Source organism: Vitis vinifera, chromosome 12 (assembly GCF_030704535.1).
Source record: "Vitis vinifera cultivar Pinot Noir 40024 chromosome 12, ASM3070453v1".
In the NCBI taxonomy this organism is placed as follows: domain Eukaryota; kingdom Viridiplantae; phylum Streptophyta; class Magnoliopsida; order Vitales; family Vitaceae; genus Vitis; species Vitis vinifera.
In genome coordinates this window covers 9,158,361-9,176,744 of record NC_081816.1, presented here as the reverse complement: position 1 = coordinate 9,176,744, position 18,384 = coordinate 9,158,361, and the positions used below count along the sequence as shown (strand labels likewise).

At 37.1% G+C, this 18,384-nt stretch overlaps 1 protein-coding gene across 1 annotated transcript; it reads left to right on the top strand.

Annotated features, from left to right (window-relative positions):
- The first annotated feature begins 13,535 nt into the window (after window positions 1–13,535).
- LOC100249400 (receptor-like protein 43) lies at window positions 13,536–15,581 on the top strand. Its single transcript, XM_059740923.1, has one exon. The coding sequence runs from the start codon at window positions 13,536–13,538 to the stop codon at window positions 15,579–15,581; it is 2,046 nt and encodes a 681-aa protein (XP_059596906.1).
- Window positions 15,582–18,384: the final 2,803 nt, after the last annotated feature.

Here is an 18,384-nt window from a genome sequence, read left to right as displayed (position 1 = left end):
GTTCATTTTATTTGGGAAGTGAGAGACATAGCTTGACTCAAAGGAATATATACTAAATAATTAAAAGGATAGGAGACAAAGTAACAAGACTAAGGTTGCAAATGGACTTATTCACATCTCTGCTCTAAGGCCCCCAGGAAGCCCACCAGTCAAGATGATAAAATGGGGATGATGAAGATGAATGGATAAAAGAAATGAGATAGAGTCTGATTGTAGATACCGAGCAGCATAGGTCAACTGCAATACCATTTAGTTTTGGAGTCTTTGTCTTTAACTTGAACCCATTTTAATTCTATAAAGCTTTAGTGGAAATCAATTTCAAATGAACTTACATCTCTGCCCACAAGAAGCCTACCAGACACTAATGATGCTTTGCGAAGCCTTTTGTAGGTAATTATTCATTCTCAATTTTTATAATACAGAGAGAGAGAGAAAAAAAAAAAAAAGATCATCATGTTAGTTGGAACAAAAAGAAAAGAGAGACCACTACAGGATTTACAATGAAATCAGTCACTAAATTAAAAAGAAGACAACTTAGACTTTGAAATGTGCCTTTTAGCTCCACTAAACAATTGAGGGACAGGTCTATTATAGCATAACTATTGGGCTTTATGGAGCCTAGTTCTATTTGATCCAGTTTGGCGACCCGACCCAAATAATATTGCGTGGTTTTTAATGGGAGATTTACTGAGGCTTGTCCATGAGCACTTCGGCTTGGGCCTTTGGGCCCGTTTAGCCCATTGTGGAACCGCCTTTTGTAATTAGGGTTTTTTTTAGTGTAGTGTGGTTGTCATGTTATATATAGAGAGAAAATATTGTAGCCGCATGTGGTTGTACTCTGTATTTTTCCCTGATAATAGTGATATCCCTACAATTCCATGGATGTAGGCAAATTGCCGAACCACGTAAATATTGTTTTATGCGTGTGATTGTTTTTCTTTGGCGTGTGTTTTCTCTATTTTTTTTGTTTCTCACAGGTTGGGAATTCGGTTTAATTCCCTACAACTGGTATCAGAGCCTAGGGTTAGGTTTGAGTGGGAGCAATGGCAGAGGAAGCAGGAAAGGCGTCTGGAATAGAAAAGTTCGATGGCACAGACTTTGCATATTGGAGGATGCAGATTGAAGATTATCTCTATGGGAGAAAATTGCATCTACCTTTTTTGGGGACAAAACCTGAGAGTATGAAAGCTGAGAAATGGGCACTTCTTGACAAACAAGTTCTAGGAGTTATTAGGTTAACTCTGTCTAGGTTTGTTGCACACAATGTTGTAAAGGAGAATACCACATCACATATGATGAAGGCTTTGTCTAGTATGTATGAAAAGTCATTCGCAAACAATAAGGTGCATCTGATGAAGAAATTGTTCAATTTGAAGATGGCAGAGAATGCATCAATAGCACAACATCTGAATGAATTTAATACAATCACAAATCAATTGTCGTCTGTAGAAATTGATTTTGATGATGAGATTCGTGCTCTGATCGTCTTGGCTTCTTTTCCAAACAGTTGGGAGGCAATGAGGATGGCAGTAAGCAATTCTACGGGAAAGGAAAAGCTCAAGTACAATGATATACGAGATTTAATTCTGGCTGAGGAGATTCGCCGAAGAGATGCAGGTGAAACCTCAGGATCTGGTTCTGCCTTAAACCTTGAGACAAGAGGTAGAGGTAATGACAGAAATTCAAACCAAGGTAGATCAAAATCCAGAAATTCTAATCGAAACAGAAGCAAATCTAGATCAGGCCAACAAGTACAATACTGGAACTGTGGGAAAACAGGTCACTTTATAAGGCAATGCAAAAGTCCTAAGAAGAAGAATGAAGATGATTCTGCTAATGTTGTAACAGAAGAGGTACAAGATGCATTACTTCTTTCTGTAGATAGTTCACTTGATGATTGGGTTTTGGATTCAGGAGCTTCGTTTCATACCACTCCACATCGAGAAATCGTGCAGAATTATGTTGCCAATGATTTTGGTAAGGTGTATTTGGTTTATGGTTCAGCCATGGATGTTGTGGGTCTGGGAGACGTCCGGATATTGTTGCCCAATGGGTCTATTTGGTTACTGGAGAAAGTTCGATATATTCCTGACCTGATGAGGAATTTGATTTCTGTTGGACAACTTGATGATGAAGGACATGCAATACTTTTTGTTGGTGGTACTTGGAAGGTTACAAAGGGAGCTAGGATATTGGCTCGTGGAAAGAAGACTGGTACTCTGTATATGACCTCATGTCCAAGAGACACAATTGCAGTTGCTGATGCAAGTACTGATACAAGCCTATGGCACCGTAGACTTGGTCACATGAGTGAGAAAGAGATGAAGATGTTGTTGTCAAAAGGAAAACTATCAGAATTGAAGTCCATTGATTTTGACATGTGTGAAAGTTACATCTTAGGAAAGCAAAAAATGATGAGCTTATTGAAAACTGGTAGGACACCGAAGGTTGAAAAATTGGAACTAGTACACACTGATTTGTGGGGGCCTTCTCCGATTGCATCCCTTGGAGGCTCAAGGTAGTACATCACTTTTATTGATGACTCAAGCAAAAAGGTATGGGTTTATTTTCTGAAAAATAAATCTGATGTATTTGAAACTTTTAAGAAGTAGAAGGCCATGGTTGAGACAGAAACATGTTTGAAAGTAAAATGTTTGAGGCCAGATAATGGAGGAAAGTACATAGATGGAGGGTTCAGTGAGTATTGTGCTGCATAGGGAATTAGGATGGAGAAAACCATTCCTGGGACACCACAGCAGAATGGTGTGGCTGAGCTCATGAACAGAACTCTCAATGAGCTTGCTAGAAGTATGAGGTTGCATGTTGGACTACCAAAAACTTTTTGGGCTGATGCTGTTAGCACTGCAGCTTACCTGATAAACTGAGGACCATCAGTTTCCATGGAGTTCAGACTTCCTGAGGAGGTTTGGAGCGGTAAAGAGGTAAAGTTTTCACATTTAAAAGTTTTTTGTTGTGTTTCTTATGTTCATATTGATTCTAATGCTCGTAGTAAACTTGATGCAAAGTCTAAAATATGTTTTTTCATTGGCTATGGTGATGAGAAATTTGGCTATAGGTTTTGGGATGAACAAAACAGGAAAATCATCAGAAGTAGAAATGTAATATTTAATGAACATGTTATGTACAAGGACAGGTCAACTGTAGTGTCAAATGTTACAAAGATAGATCAAAAGAAATTTAAGTTTGTCAACTTAGATGAATTGACTGAAAGTACTGTCCAAAAAATGGGTGAAGAAGATAAAGAGAATGTAAATTCACAGGTAGATTTGAGTACACCTGTAGCTGAAGTTCGTAGATCTTCCAAGAACATTAGACCTCCACAACGTTATTCACCTATTTTAAATTATCTCCTGTTGACTGATGGTGGTGAGCCAGAGTGTTATGATGAAGCCTTGCAAGATGAGAATTCAAGCAAGTGGGAGTTACCCATGAATGATGAGATGGATTCCTTGTTGGGGAATCAGACATGGGAACTGACTGAATTGTCAATAGGAAAGAAGGCTTTGCACAATAAGTGGGTATACAGAATAAAGAACGAGCATGATGGTAGCAAACATTACAAGGCTAGATTAGTTGTTAAAGGGTTCCAACAGAAGGAGGGCATTAACTACGTAGAGATATTTTTTCCAGTTGTGAAGATGTCAACAATCAGACTTGTACTAGGAATGGTGGTTGCAGAAAACTTACATCTTGAGCAGTTAGATGTGAAGACAGCATTCCTTCATGGTGACTTGGAGGAAGACCTTTACATGATTCAGCCCGAAGGGTTCATTGTTCAGGGATAAAAGAATCTAGTCTGCAAACTGAGAAAGAGCTTGTATGGCCTTAAACAAGCTCTTAGACAGTGGTACAAGAAATTTGACAATTTTATGCATAGAATTGGGTTCAAGAGATGAGAAGTTGATCATTGTTGCTATGTTAAGTTTTTTGACAATTCTTACATCATATTACTGTTGTATGTGGATGATATGCTTATATAGGGTCTGGCATTGAGGAGATTAATAATCTGAAGAATCAATTATCCAAACAGTTTGCAATGAAGGATTTGGAAGCTACAAAGTAAATCCTTGGTATGAGAATCAATAGAGACAAGGCTAATGGTACATTGAAGCTTTCACAATCAGAGTATGTGAAGAAAGTTCTCAGTAGACTCAACATGAATGAAGCTAAACTAGTGAGCACACCCTTGGGGAGTCATTTCAAACTAAGCAAAGAACAATCACCGAAGACAAAAGAAGAAAGGGACCATATGAGCAAGGTGCCCTATGCCTCAGCTATTGGCAGCTTGATGTATGCTATGGTGTGTACAAGGCCAGACATTGCACATGCAATGGGAGTTGTGAGCAGATTCATGAGTAGGCCTAAAAAGCAGCATTGGGAGGTAGTCAAGTGGATTCTAAGATATCTGAAGGGTTCATTAGATACATGTCTTTGCTTCATAGGTGCAAGTTTGAAACTGTAGGGTTATGTAGATGCTGATTTTGCTGGTGATATTGATAGTAGAAAGAGTACTACTGGGTTTATTTTTACTCTAGGTGGTACAACTATATCATGGGCTTCAAATCTACAGAAGATTGTTACTTTGTCTACTACAGAAGCTGAGTATGTTACAGCAACTGAAGCTGGAAAGGAGATGATTTGGCTACATGGTTTCTTAGATGAATTGGGTAAGAAGCAGGAGATGTGCATTCTACACAGTGACAATCATAGTGCAATTCTTCTTGCCAAAAATTCGGCTTTTCATTCAAAGTCGAAGCATATACAAACAAAATATCACTTTATTTGTTACCTTGTTGAAGATAAACTAATAATACTTGACAAGATTTGTGGATCTAAGAACCCGGCAGACATGTTGACTAAGGGTGTCACTATTGAGAAGTTGAAGTTGTGCGCAGCTTCAATTGGTCTTCTAGCTTGAGGACAGAAGGATGAGTTGCAGGGATGAGGGATTGTCTTTTGGAGGATAGCGGTTTGATGTCGGTGATTGAACTAGTCTCTAAGTGGGAGATTTGTTGGGCTTTGTGGAGCTTAGTTCTGTTTGATCCGGTTTGGCGACCCGACCCAAATAATATTGCGTGGTTTTTAATGGGAGATTTACTGAGGCTTGTCCATGAGCATTGAGGCTTGTCCATGAGCACTCCGGCTTGGGCCTTTGGGCCCGTTTAGCCCATTATGGAACCGCCTTTTGTAATTAGGGTTTTTTTTAGTGTGGTGTGGTTGCCATGTTATATATAGAGAGAAAATATTGTAGCCGCCTATGGTTGTACTCTGTATTCTTCCCTGATAATAGTGATATCCCTGCAACTCTATGGATGTAGGCAAATTGCCGAACCACGTAAATACTGTCTTGTGCGTGTTTTCTCTATTTTTTTTGTTTCTCACAGGTTGGGAATTCGGTTTAATTCCCTACAATAACAAGGTCTTCTTCATCACTTCCGGAAAGCATTTTAGTCCTATCTATAAAAGCTCATCAAAACTATTGGTAAAAATAGTGAATAAGAATTCTAGGGTCAATTTTGTATCTTTTCATGTTGATGTGCCTCTTTGTTTTACTCTCATCATTTCATCTAATTGTTACTAACTCTTCCTCATCCATACGGAAGCCTTTGTGCCATGATAATGATAGTTGTGCCCTGCTTCAAATCAAACAGAGCTTTTTGGTTGATGAATATGCATCTAAAGATCCTTCTTCTTATCCACAAGTTGCAATGTGGAAATCCCATGGAGAAGGAGAAGGAGAAGGAGAAGTGATTGATGCTCATGAGATGGTGTTGAGTGTGATAGGGAGATTGGTCATGTCATCAGCCTTCACCTTGCCAGAAGTTGTTTCTTTGGTTCTATCAACTCCAGCAGCACCCTCTTGAGTGTTGTTCATCTTAGGTGGCTTGACCTTTCTGATAATGATTTCAATCACTCAGAGATCCCATATGGAGTTGGTCAGCTTTCAAGGCTTAGAAGTCTCAACCTCTCTGGTTTTCAATTCTCTGGCAAAATTCCATCAAAATTCTTAGCACTATCCAAATTAGTCTTCCTTTATCTCTCTACAAACCCAATGTTGCGGCTTCAAAAGCCTAGATTGAGAAATTTGGTTCAAAACTTAACCCACCTAAAGAAACTTCATCTAAGCCAAGTGAATATTTCTTCAACAATACCTCATGCCTTGGCAAATTTTATCTTCATTGACATCTCTCCAATTTAGAGAGTGTGGATTGAATGGTGAATTCCCAATTAACATTTTTGCAATAACAAGTCTACAGTTTCGTAGTGTGAGGAACAATCCAGATATGACTGGTTACTTGCCTGAATTTAGGAAAACCAATCCCCTTAGGTTTCTGTCACTTGTTGGTACAAGTTTTTCTGCTAAGCTACTAGCTTCAATTGGGAAGCTTGGTTCCTTGACTGAATTGGATATCAGTTCATGCAATTTCATGATGGTCAATTGGTCACCTTACCCAGCTACCCTATTTAGACCTGTCAAACAACTTTTTTAGTGGCCAAATTCCATCTTTCTTGGAAAATTTTACCCTACTCACTTTTTTGTCACTTTCTTTCAATAGCTTCAGTGTTGGGACCTTGGCTTGGCTTAGTGAACAAACCAAACTCACTGGTTTAGACCTTCACACTGTAAAATTGAGTGGTAAACTCCCATCTTCTCTTGAATGAATGAACTACTTTACATCTTACAGGAAATCAATTGACTGGACCAATCCCATCTTGGCTCATGAATCTAACACAACTAACTGTTCTAGATCTAGCAAGAAACATATTAGAGGGTTCCATCCCAAGTTCGTTATTTGAACTAATGAACCTGGAAATCCTTTATTGCATTCAAATCACTTAAATGGTACAATGGAATTCAATATGTTGTTCAAACTCAAAAATCTATTGTTTGATAACAATATGTCATTGATCAACAATAGTAGTAATAATGTTACTTGTCCTGAGTGGAATCTTTTAGGATTGAATCATGCAACTTAACTGAGTTTCCTGATTTCCTACATAACCAACATGAATTGGAGGTGCTCTTCCTTTCCAATAACAAAATTCATAGACCAATTCCAAAGTGGATGTGGAACATAAGCAGAGAAACCTTAAGGGCTCTTGACTTTTCTGGAAACCTTTTAAAAGGCTTTGGCCAACATCCAATTGTGTTTCCATGGTCCAGATTAAACAGTTTAAAATTAAGTTCATTCTAACATGCTGCAAGGATCACTTCCAGTAACACCACCATCAACCTTTGAATAGTCTCAGAGAATAAACTGATAGGAGAAATTCCGCAACTTATTTGCAACATGACTTCTCTTATGTTACTTGATTTGTCTAGTAACAATTTGAGTGGCAGGATTCCTCCTTGTTTGGCCAACTTCAGCAAATCTCTATTTATACTCGATCTCGGAAGCAACAGCCTTGATGGCCCCATCCCTCAAACATGCCCAGTGCCAAATAATTTGAGGCTAATCGACTTAAGTGAGAATCAATTCCAAGGCAAAATACCAAGATCATTGGACAATTGCATGATGCTCGAGCACCTTGCTCTTGGAAACAATCAAATTAACGATATCTTTCTTTTTGGTTAGGAGCTCTCCTACAGCTACATGCTCTTATTTTGCGATCCAACAGATTCCATGGTGCAATAGGGAGGAGGCACACCAATTTCAGGTTTCCCAAGTTGTGCATCATCGACCTCTCTGACAATGAGTTTATAGGTGATTCGCCATCAGAGTATTTGCAAAATTGGGATGCCATGAAACTTGCAGATGCAAACCACCTTAAGCACATGTAGGCCAATCACAAGATTCAAATCCCAAGCTATATGTGAATTTCCAGTTACATGTACTCGATGACAATGACAAACAAAGGCATGCAGAGGTTTTATGATAAGATCCTTGATATTTTCGTAGGAATTGATTTCTAGGGCAACAATTTCAAAGGATAGATTCCAACCTCCATGGGGAACCTCAAGGGGCTTCATTTGCTCAACCTTGGCGGCAACAATCTTACTTGCCATATCCCATCCTCCATGGGGAACCTAACTCAGCTGGAGTATTTGGATCTTTCCCAGAACAAGCTCTTAGGAGTATTTGAACCTTAAGGGGCTTCATTTGCTCAACCTTGGTGGCAACAATCTTATTGGCCATATCCCATCCTCCATGGGGAACCTAACTCAGCTGGAGTACTTGGATATTTCCCAGAACAAGCTCTCAGAAGAGATCCCTTAGCAACTAACAAGGATGACATTCCTTTCATTCTTCAACGTGTCTCATAATCATCTTACAGGGCCTATACCACAAGGAAAACAATTTGCAACATTTCCAAATGCTTCCTTTAATGGGAACCCGGGGTTTTGTGGAAGTCCTTTGTCAAGGACATGTGTAAGTTCTGAGGCATCACCACCAACACCTTCATCCTCTAAACAAGGTTCAACTAATGAATTTGATTGGAAATTTTGTAGTAATGGGATACGAAAGTGGATTAGTAATCGAAGTTTTAATTGGGTACTACTTGACCTCATGGAAACATGAATGGTTCATGAAAACCTTTGGAAAGTGGCAAAGAAAATGAACAAGGAATGAAAGAAGGGGGCACAGAGGCTAAATTTATCCAACCTAGAGTTCCTTGAAAGATTTCTTAATCTATGTATACTGCTTGCATTGTTGGACTTCTTTCTTCATTTCTTTTTCCTTTTCAGTCATGTTGTTACTTCAACTTGTGTGTGTTGGTGAATGGATGTAAAAACTGCTTAGGTTTCTTAGTTATGTGTAGTGTAGCGATCCAACTTGATTATGGCATGTATTGAACTGCAAGCTGAAGGTGTTAGTCTCATCACTTCTTTTAGTATTCTTTTTTCCTTTTATCAAGTCATATTGATGGGATATAAAAACTTTTGGGATGTGAAAACCAAATGGAGAAGGAAAAAGAGAGACATAAATATTAAAGCTTTGTTTGGGATTTTTTTTTTTTCAAAAATAGTTATTGAAAATTGTTATAAGATGTTTTCTAATACAAATTTTTTTTTAGAAATTTCAAATATTTTTAATCTATTTTTTATATTTTTAAATGTATTCTAAAAACAACTTCTATTTGTAATACTTTATTTTAATTAATCACTCTATAATTATATAATTATTTCTAAAAAAATTCAAAAAATAAGTGAAAATAACTAAAAATTGTTTTCCGAAAATGCGCGATTTTTTGTTTTTAAGATTATAAAACTATTTTCTATTTTTTTGTTCTGAAAAATGAAAAATGTTTTACAAAAAATAGTTGTCAAACATGCCTATATCATCCAACCATAGTTTTCTTGAGAAATTTAAATTCATGTGTTTCTTGTGCTACTCTATTTCTTCCTTTTTTTTTCTTCTTATTCTGCCACTATTTGATTTCTCTCTCTTTTTATTCTTTAAACTTCCTATTTTGTTGAGTAATGAGACAGTACTAACAATACAAGATGTCTATGATCTATAATTGTAATGACTCGCTCCCAACTAAGTAAATATTGTCCGCTCTTGGCCTAAAGAAGCCCTCACAATTTTAAAACGCGTCTACTTGGTTAAGAGGAGCCCATACATTTATAGTACGTGTCCCAATAACTTTCTCCCTTATTTGATGTGAGATATTCCAAAAACCCCCCGCCCCATGCAAACACGATGTTTTCCTTGTGTCCCATGGGATTATAGGACCAAACAGACAAACACCCCATATGGGGCCAAACAAACCCCCACACAAGGATTGAGGATCGACTATGATATCATTTGTAATGACCTGCTTCCAACCGTGTAGATATTGTTCGCTCTGGGTTCAAAGAGACCCTCATGGGTTTAAAACACATTTACTTGGTTAAGAGGAATCCATACATATATAGCCCCAGTAACTTTGTCCCCTATTCGATGTGAGATATTACAAACACTCCCTCATGCAGTCACAATGTCCTCGTTGTGTCTAGCGGAATTGCAAGACCAAATGGACAAATACTCCGTATGAGATCAAACAAACACCCACACCAGGGTCGGAGATCAACTTTGATACCATTCTGTAACAACCCACTCCCAACTGTGTAAATATTATCTGTTCTAGGCCCAAAGGAGCCCTCATAGTTTTAAAATGCGTCTACTTGGTTAAGAAGAGCTCATACATATATAGCTCTAGTGACTTTCTCATATATTCGATGTATGATATCACAAACACCCTCACATACAAACACAACATCCTCATTGTATCTCATGAGATTATGGGGCCAAACAAACAAATACTCCATATTGTGCTAAATAAACCCTCACACCGAGTTCGGGGATCGACTCTAATACCATTTATAATGACTTTCTCCTAACTATGTAAATATTGTTCATTTTGGGCCTAAAAAGACTTTCATGGATTTAAAACGTGTCTACTTGGTTAAGAGGAGTCCATATATATATAGGTCTAGTAATTTTCTCTTATATCTTATATGAGATATCACAATAATAAACTGCAATGCTAGTTTTATCGCTTCATTTATCTTTTCTCTCTTTCTTATCCAGTGGGGTACAACAACTAGAAGTTTGAAAATTTTATATATCAGAAGTAATTTGACTATCTTGTATTTATTATATTGTTCCATTTATTTTCTTGCAAATAGGTGAAAAAGGACATTGCCCTAGCTTAGAGTTAGGAGCTTTTATATGTAACTACTAATAATATAATGAGCCACTTGGGATGTAAAAGTGCTTGGGTGGTTTATATTTATGCTACTGTATTAATACAAATTGTAATCAACCATGAGCTAAAGATCTCAGTTATTTGGCTCATCTACAAAGGTCTTTTGTCTATCTTAACATTTGACACTTAGAACTTTGCAATGGAACTTAACCCCTTGTATAACACCTTATGGCCCAAGGCTAGGGGCAATCTTGTGGGATATTACATGCACCTTGATTGCCGAATAATTAAAATAAACAATGCTCTTTCCTATCAAAAAAGCTTATTGGGTGTGAAGATCTATCCAATTATTTATCCCTGTTGAAAAGGTGGGAGGAAGAGATATCAACACTCACCCCATGTTTGGTTTTATCATCAAGGATAATAAAATATAAATAAAATTAGTTAGAAATTTATATACATTTAAATTATTTAATCTTTAGATAGAAAAGTAAAAATAAATTAAATGAGTTTGAAAAAACATATAATTTATTTTTATTTTTTTTCTTTTTTCATTGTTGGTGACTTGATAAAGGGCCTATTATGGAACCATGTAAAATTATGGCTTTCTAAATGTAACTTGCTTCTTTCTGTTATGTAATATTGTTTCTGATCTCCCCAATTCAAGAATAAATGAGCATTATGGACTGACTACATGGGCATGCAGAATCTATATACAGGGAGACATCCCTTTCTATGTTAGACCTGCAATAGAATGTGAACTCGTTTACTTTGCTCGTCTGCTATTGTTTTTGCTCTCTGGATGAAAATCAGTTGCAAATAGACATATTCACATCTCTTCTTGCTCCACTAAAGACTTTGAGATGTGCAAATGGAAATCAACTGCAATAGCTTGCTTTAAGACTTCGAAATTTTCCTTCCAGCTCCACTAAAGACTTGAGGGACAGGTCTAGTATGGCATAACAAGGCCGCCTTAATCACTTCCAGTGAGCTCACGTCATTAAAATTTTTAAAATTTGATGTAATAAAGTTAGTATATAAAATTGGCTCTCCTTTTATAGGTTGTTCAAGTAGAGTTGAAACCAGGAAGTGATTTTTCTTGGAAAGTTTAATAGAGCATATATTCAGTATTGCAATTATTTCAGTATCAAAATTGATCATGTCTTTTTGATTTCATGAAGTTAAATCTTTCGAGCATAGCATACCAGGAAGCTTCTTGGCATATGTTTAATTGAGCCGCAAGGTACTGTAAGCATACCGTCCGACCAAGACAAATACCTCTTATTCCTTTAGAAGGAAAGTATTCAGATAGTTGCCCAGTTAGAGCCAGAAACTGACCTTGTCAAACCTGTATGAATGGTCTAGATCCCAACCCACTATCATATATGTAAACCCAAATTTAATCCATTTTTATAGCTATACATGTCTACTATTTTTGGTCAACTTTGCAACATTTAGAAACTATAATTCTGTCAATAATTTAGGGTAGTGGTTATTCTTATGCCTTGCCATTTTTTGGAACAGTGCACACGGAACTGTGGAAAATCAACAAACTGTAATCAATCTAGTTTAAGTACACTCTTATTATTGCTTGAGGTTCTGAACTGCTTTTTGCTTCCTCTGCTCCTCATTGTCAAATGGAAAATGGGGCCACTGCATTCCTTCCCTGGCCTGAGCTGCCCTGCCTGTCCGATATGAAATAAACTTTGATGGTTCCATCTAGTACATTACTGAGACCTGGTTTCAACTTTCCAGTGTTGTTTGGTAACATGTCCTTACTGCTCTTGGAGGGTCTTGAGAGATTTTAGGCCTTTTTATGTTATTGAATTTTCTGTTTTAAAGGCTGGAGGACTAATGGGCTCGGATATTGATCTTTTTGGGAATTTTGTAGTTTTCTAAAAATCATAATTTCTTTTATATTTTGAACGTTAATGATCATTGACTTCAAAATTTTCGACTCCATGAATATATTCATATAGATAATAGTGTGAAACTATTTAAATCCTGACCTGTTTTTGTGTGATCGAGAAACTAAGGAAATTTTTAGCCGCTTTATTGGACAAATCTGTCGGCTGAAACTTTGCCATGAAGGTTCATGGTTCACCATTGATGAAAGACCATGCCTAAATTCAAGATGGGTGGATCTCTCACTCAACTACAAACCAACCGCTGTAATCTTTGACCTAGTTCTTGGCAAAGACCCAGAAAAATGGAGAGATTCTTAGAAGAGTATCAATTTTTTTTTTAAATAGAAAATAAAAAATGTATCAAACAATATCTTGATTGCAAAGAACTTTTAAAGACACAAATAATTTTTTTTATTCTGTAAAAGGATTTGTAATTTCAATTTTATATTAATATTAAATTAAATACAATTTAAAATTTGTGAAAAAATAAGAAAACAATTTTATAAACAATAATTAGTAAAATATGAATGGCATTTTTTGTGTTAAGAAAATAAAGATAAAATATGGATATTAATATTTCAATAAGGTATAAATATTTTATTTGAAATGAATTAAAATAATAAGGACAGTTGAAGAGAGAGGCAGCGCCGGTCATTTAATAAATAAAGATTTTGCTTAATGTCGACACCCGTAAGCCTACGGAGACGACTTGACTTGTGGCTGAGATTTTTGTTGTTAGTAACAAGGACACATGGAGGGGCATGTTCTGAGTTAGTTTAAAATTTGTGGGCAGACTGGCCTACTGGGTTACTGTCAATGCACATTAGTCAAAATTGCTATATTAGAGTACGGATCCTGCCTGTGAACCCTCATCCCTCCCATTTGCTTTCTTTGTCCATAGAAAATATGGGCTCAGCTTTGTATCTCTTCATGTTCATGCGCTTTCTCCTTTTACCCTCATCTTTTTATCTAATGGTAACCAATGCTTCCTCTGCTATGCAGCACCCACTGTGCCATGCTAGTGAGAGTTCTGCCTTGCTTCAGTTCAAGCAAAGCTTCTTGATTGATGAGGATGCTTCTGATGATCCTTCTGCTTATCCAAAAGTTTCAACGTGGAAATCCCATGGAGAAGGAGAGGAAAGTGATTGCTGTTCATGGGATGGTGTTGAGTGTGACAAGGAGACTGGTCATGTCATCGGCCTTCACCTCGCAAGTAGTTGTCTCTATGGTTCTATCAACTCCAGCAACACCCTCTTCAGTCTCGTTCATCTCAGTACGCTTGACCTTTCCGATAATGATTTCAATTACTCTGAGGTCCCACATAAAGTTGGTCAGCTTTCAAGGCTTAGAAGTCTTAACCTCTCTGGTTCTAAATTCTCAGGCCAAATCCCATCGGAACTCTTAGCATTGTCCAAATTGGTTTTCCTTGATCTCTCGAGAAACCCAATGTTGGAGCTTCAAAAGCCTGGCTTGAGAAATCTAGTTCAAAACTTAACCCACTTAAAGACACTTCATCTAAACCTGGTGAACATTTCTTCAACAATACCTCATGTGTTGGCAAATTTATCTTCATTGACATCTCTCCTTTTGAGAGGATGTGGACTGTATGGTGAATTCCCAATGAACATTTTTCGGCTTCCAAGCCTACAGCTTCTTAGTGTGAGGTACAATCCAGGTCTGACCGGTTATTTACCTGAATTTCAGGAAACCAGTCCCCTAAAAATGTTGTTTCTTGCTGGTACAAGTTTTTCTGGTGAGTTACCAGCTTCAATTGGGAGGCTTGTTTCTTTGACTGTATTGGACCTCGACTCATGCAAATTCACAGGGATGATCCCATCTTCACTTAGTCACCTTACCCAGCTGTCTATTTTAGACCTTTCATTTAACCTTTTTACTGGCCAAATTTCTCAATCCTTGACCAGCCTTAGCTCTTCGTTGTCTATACTCAATCTCGGAGGCAACAACTTGCATGGCCCCATTCCTCAGATGTGCACCAACCCAAGCAGTTTGAGGATGATCGACTTAAGTGAAAATCAATTCCAAGGTCAAATCCCAATATCATTGGCCAATTGCACAATGCTCGAGCAACTTGTTCTCGGAAACAATCAAATCCATGATATTTTCCCTTTTTGGTTAGGAGCTCTCCCACAGCTACAGGTTCTTATTTTGAGATCCAACAGATTCCATGGTGCAATAGGGAGCTGGCACACCAATTTCAGGTTTCCCAAGTTGCGCATTATTGACCTCTCTGACAACGAGTTTATAGGTGATTTGCCATCAGTGTATTTCCAAAATTGGGATGCCATGAAACTTGCAGATGCAAACCACCTCAAGGTCATGCAGGCCAATCAAACGTTTCAAAGCCCAGGGTATACGCAGACTTTCAAGTACATATACTCAATGACAATGACAAACAAAGGCATGCAGAGGTTTTATCAGGAAATCCCTGATACTTTCATAGCAATTGATTTCTCTGGCAACAATTTCAAAGGACAAATTCCAACCTCCATTGGGAACCTCAAGGGACTTCATTTGCTCAACCTTGGCCGCAACAATATTACCGGCCATATCCCATCCTCCCTGATGAACCTAACACAGATGGAATCATTGGATCTTTCCCAGAACAAGCTCTCAGGAGAGATCCCTTGGCAACTAACAAGGATGACATTCCTCGCTTTCTTCAATGTGTCTAATAATCATCTTACAGGGCCTATACCACAAGGAAAACAATTTGCAACATTTCCAAATACTTCCTTTGATGGGAACCCGGGGTTGTGTGGAAGTCCTTTGTCAAGGGCATGTGGAAGTTCTGAGGCATCACCATCAACACCTTCATCCTCTAAACAAGGTTCAACTAGTGAATTTGATTGGAAATTTGTCCTAATGGGATACGGAAGTGGGCTAGTAATCGGAGTTTCAATTGGGTATTGTTTGACCTCATGGAAACATAAATGGTTTGTGAAAACCTTTGGAAAGCGGCAAAGAAAATGGACAAGGAATGAAAGAAGGGGCACATAGGCTGTATTTATCCAACCCAAAATTCCTTGTAAAATTTCTTAATCTATGTATATTGTTTGCATTGTTGGACTTCTTTCCTCATTTCTTTTTCCTTTTTAGTCATGGTGTTACTTCAACTTGTGTCTGTGTTGATAAATGGATGTAAAAATTGCTTGGGTTTCTTATTATGTATAGTGTAGCGATCCAACTTGATTATGGCTTGTATTGAACTGCAAACTGAAGGTGTTACTCTCATCGCTTCTTTTGGTATTCCTTTTTCCTTTTATCAAGTCACATTGATGGGATATGAAAACTCTTGCAATGTGACAATCCAAATGGAGAAAGAAGGGAAAAGAGAGACATATATATTAAATGGGAATTGTTTTTAAAAATAGTTTTTGAAAATTGTTATATGATGTATTTTAATACAAAAATTCAAAAATTTGTTTAGAAACTTGAAATGTTCTTAATCTATTTTCTATATTTTTAAATATATTTTAAAAATAGCTTTTATTTGTAATACTTTATTTTTAATCACTTTATAATTATATAATTATTTAAAAAATAACTAAAAATTTTTTAAAAAAAATAAGTTACTTTTTGTTTTTAAGATTATAAAACTATTTTCTATTTTCTAATTGTCAAACATGTTTTTCTTCTCTTTTTTTTTTCCAAAGATCAAAAAAATGTTTTAAGAAAATAGTTGTCAAACATATTCTAAATCATCCGTCCACATTTTTCTCAAGAGATTTAAATCTATGTGTTTCTAGTACTGCTCAATTTCTTCCTTTTTTTTCTTTTTATTCCACGGCTATTTGATTTCTCTCCCTTTTTCCTCTTGAAACTTCCTCTTTTGTTGAGTAATGAGATGATACTAACAATGCAAGAGGCTTGAGGCTTGTAATAAACTACAAATGCTAGTTTTATCGCTTCATTTACCTTTTGTTTCTCTTCTCCTGTGGGCTGCAGCAACCAAAAGCCCAGAACATTTATATACCAGAAGTAATATGACTGCATTGTATTTATAATATTTTTTTTCTGGCAAAGAGGTGAAAATGGACACTGGCCTAGCTTAGAGTTAAGAGTCTTTTATATATAACTAGTAGCAGTATAATGAGCCACCAGGGATGTAAAAGTGCTTGGTGGTTTATATTTATGCAACAGTATTGCAGATTGTAATTAACCACAAACTGAAGATCTTAGTTATTTGACTCTTCTGCAAAGGTCTTTTGTCTGTCTTAATATATGGCACTTAAAACTTTACGATGGAACTTAACCCCTTGATTGCAGAGTAATTAAAATAAAGAATCTTCTTTTCTATCAAAAAAGCTTCTTGGGCGTGAAAATCCATCTAATTATTTGTCCTTGTTGAGAAGGTGAGAGGAAGAGATATCAACTATCACCCTATGTTCGGTTTTATCTTCAAAAACAACCTTACCACATCATTTTATAAGTCTTCTTTCCAGAAACTTTAGAACAAGGATATGACACACAATTAAACCTTTTGGATATGAAGTAAATGGGAATATTTATTTGAGTTAAGCATAATTTTTTTTATCAGCTAGATGATTTTGTTTAAAAAATGAATATTAATTATGAAAAAAAAAATGATTTAGAGAATGCTGAACCTTTGTCATAGAACACAGATGAGCACATCCTTGACATATCATGGATTAACAGTTCAATCATTTAGTCGATCCAAACAGAATTTTCTCTTTCCCTTTAGACTTTCATACACGGTGCTACTTTTGTCCATTTGCTGAAGTCTTTTGCCGTTCTCTTCACGTCATGACTCCAAATGGAGACAGCTTCATTTGGAGTTTTTCATATAAGGCCCAGCATTCTTAAATGAATTTTGGCCATTCATTCAGCATCTCCATAGAGGTCAAGGACGACCACTATTTTTGTGGTTAACTAGCTTTCTGCAATCTCATCACTTGTGGAATTTGGGCTCCACCAGAGCTTCTATCAAGTCACCAATCGGAGAGAGAGCGGGTTCATCAGCTTAAGCCAATGCAGGTCATATAATAAATGGAGATTTTTATTAGTAACAAAGAGTCATGGAGGGGCAAATTCTGAAACAGATTAAAATTAATGGGCCGACTGGCCTACTGGGTTGTTGTCAATGCACATTAGTCATTACTATATACCAAGATCATTGGCCAATTGCACGATGCTCGAGCACCTTGCTCTTGGAAACAATCAAATCGATGATATTTTCCCTTTTTGGATAGGAGCTCTCCCACAGCTACAAGTTCTTATTTTGACATCCAACAGATTCCATGGTGCAATAGGGAGTTGGTACACCAATTTCAGGTTTCCCAAGTTGCGCATCATCTACCTCTCTAACAATGAGTTTATAAGTGATTTGCCATCAGAGTATTTCCAAAATTGGGATGCCATGAAACTTACAGATGCAAACCACCTTAAGTACATGCAGGCCAATCAAAAGATTCAAATCCGGAGTTATACGTGGACTTTCAATTACATGTACTCAATGACAATGACAAACAAAGGCATGAAGAGGTTTTATGAGGAGATCACTGGTATTTCATAGCAATTGATTTCTCAAGTAACAATTTCAAAGGACAGATTCCAACTTCCATTGGGAGCCTCAAGGGGCTTCATTTGCTCAACCTTGCCAGCAACAATCCTACTAGTCATATCCCATCCTCCTGGGGAACCTAACACAGTTGGAGTCATTGGATCTGTCCCAGAACAAGCTCTCAGGAGATATCCCTTCGGCAACTAACAAGGATGACATTCCTTGAGTTCTTCAGTGTTTCCCACAATCATCTCACAAGACCTATACCACAAGGCAAAC

Bases quoted from the DNA above. Each gene is read 5' to 3' on its own strand.
- LOC100249400 (XM_059740923.1), top strand. From the start codon at position 13,536: ATGGTAACCAATGCTTCCTCTGCTATGCAGCACCCACTGTGCCATGCT.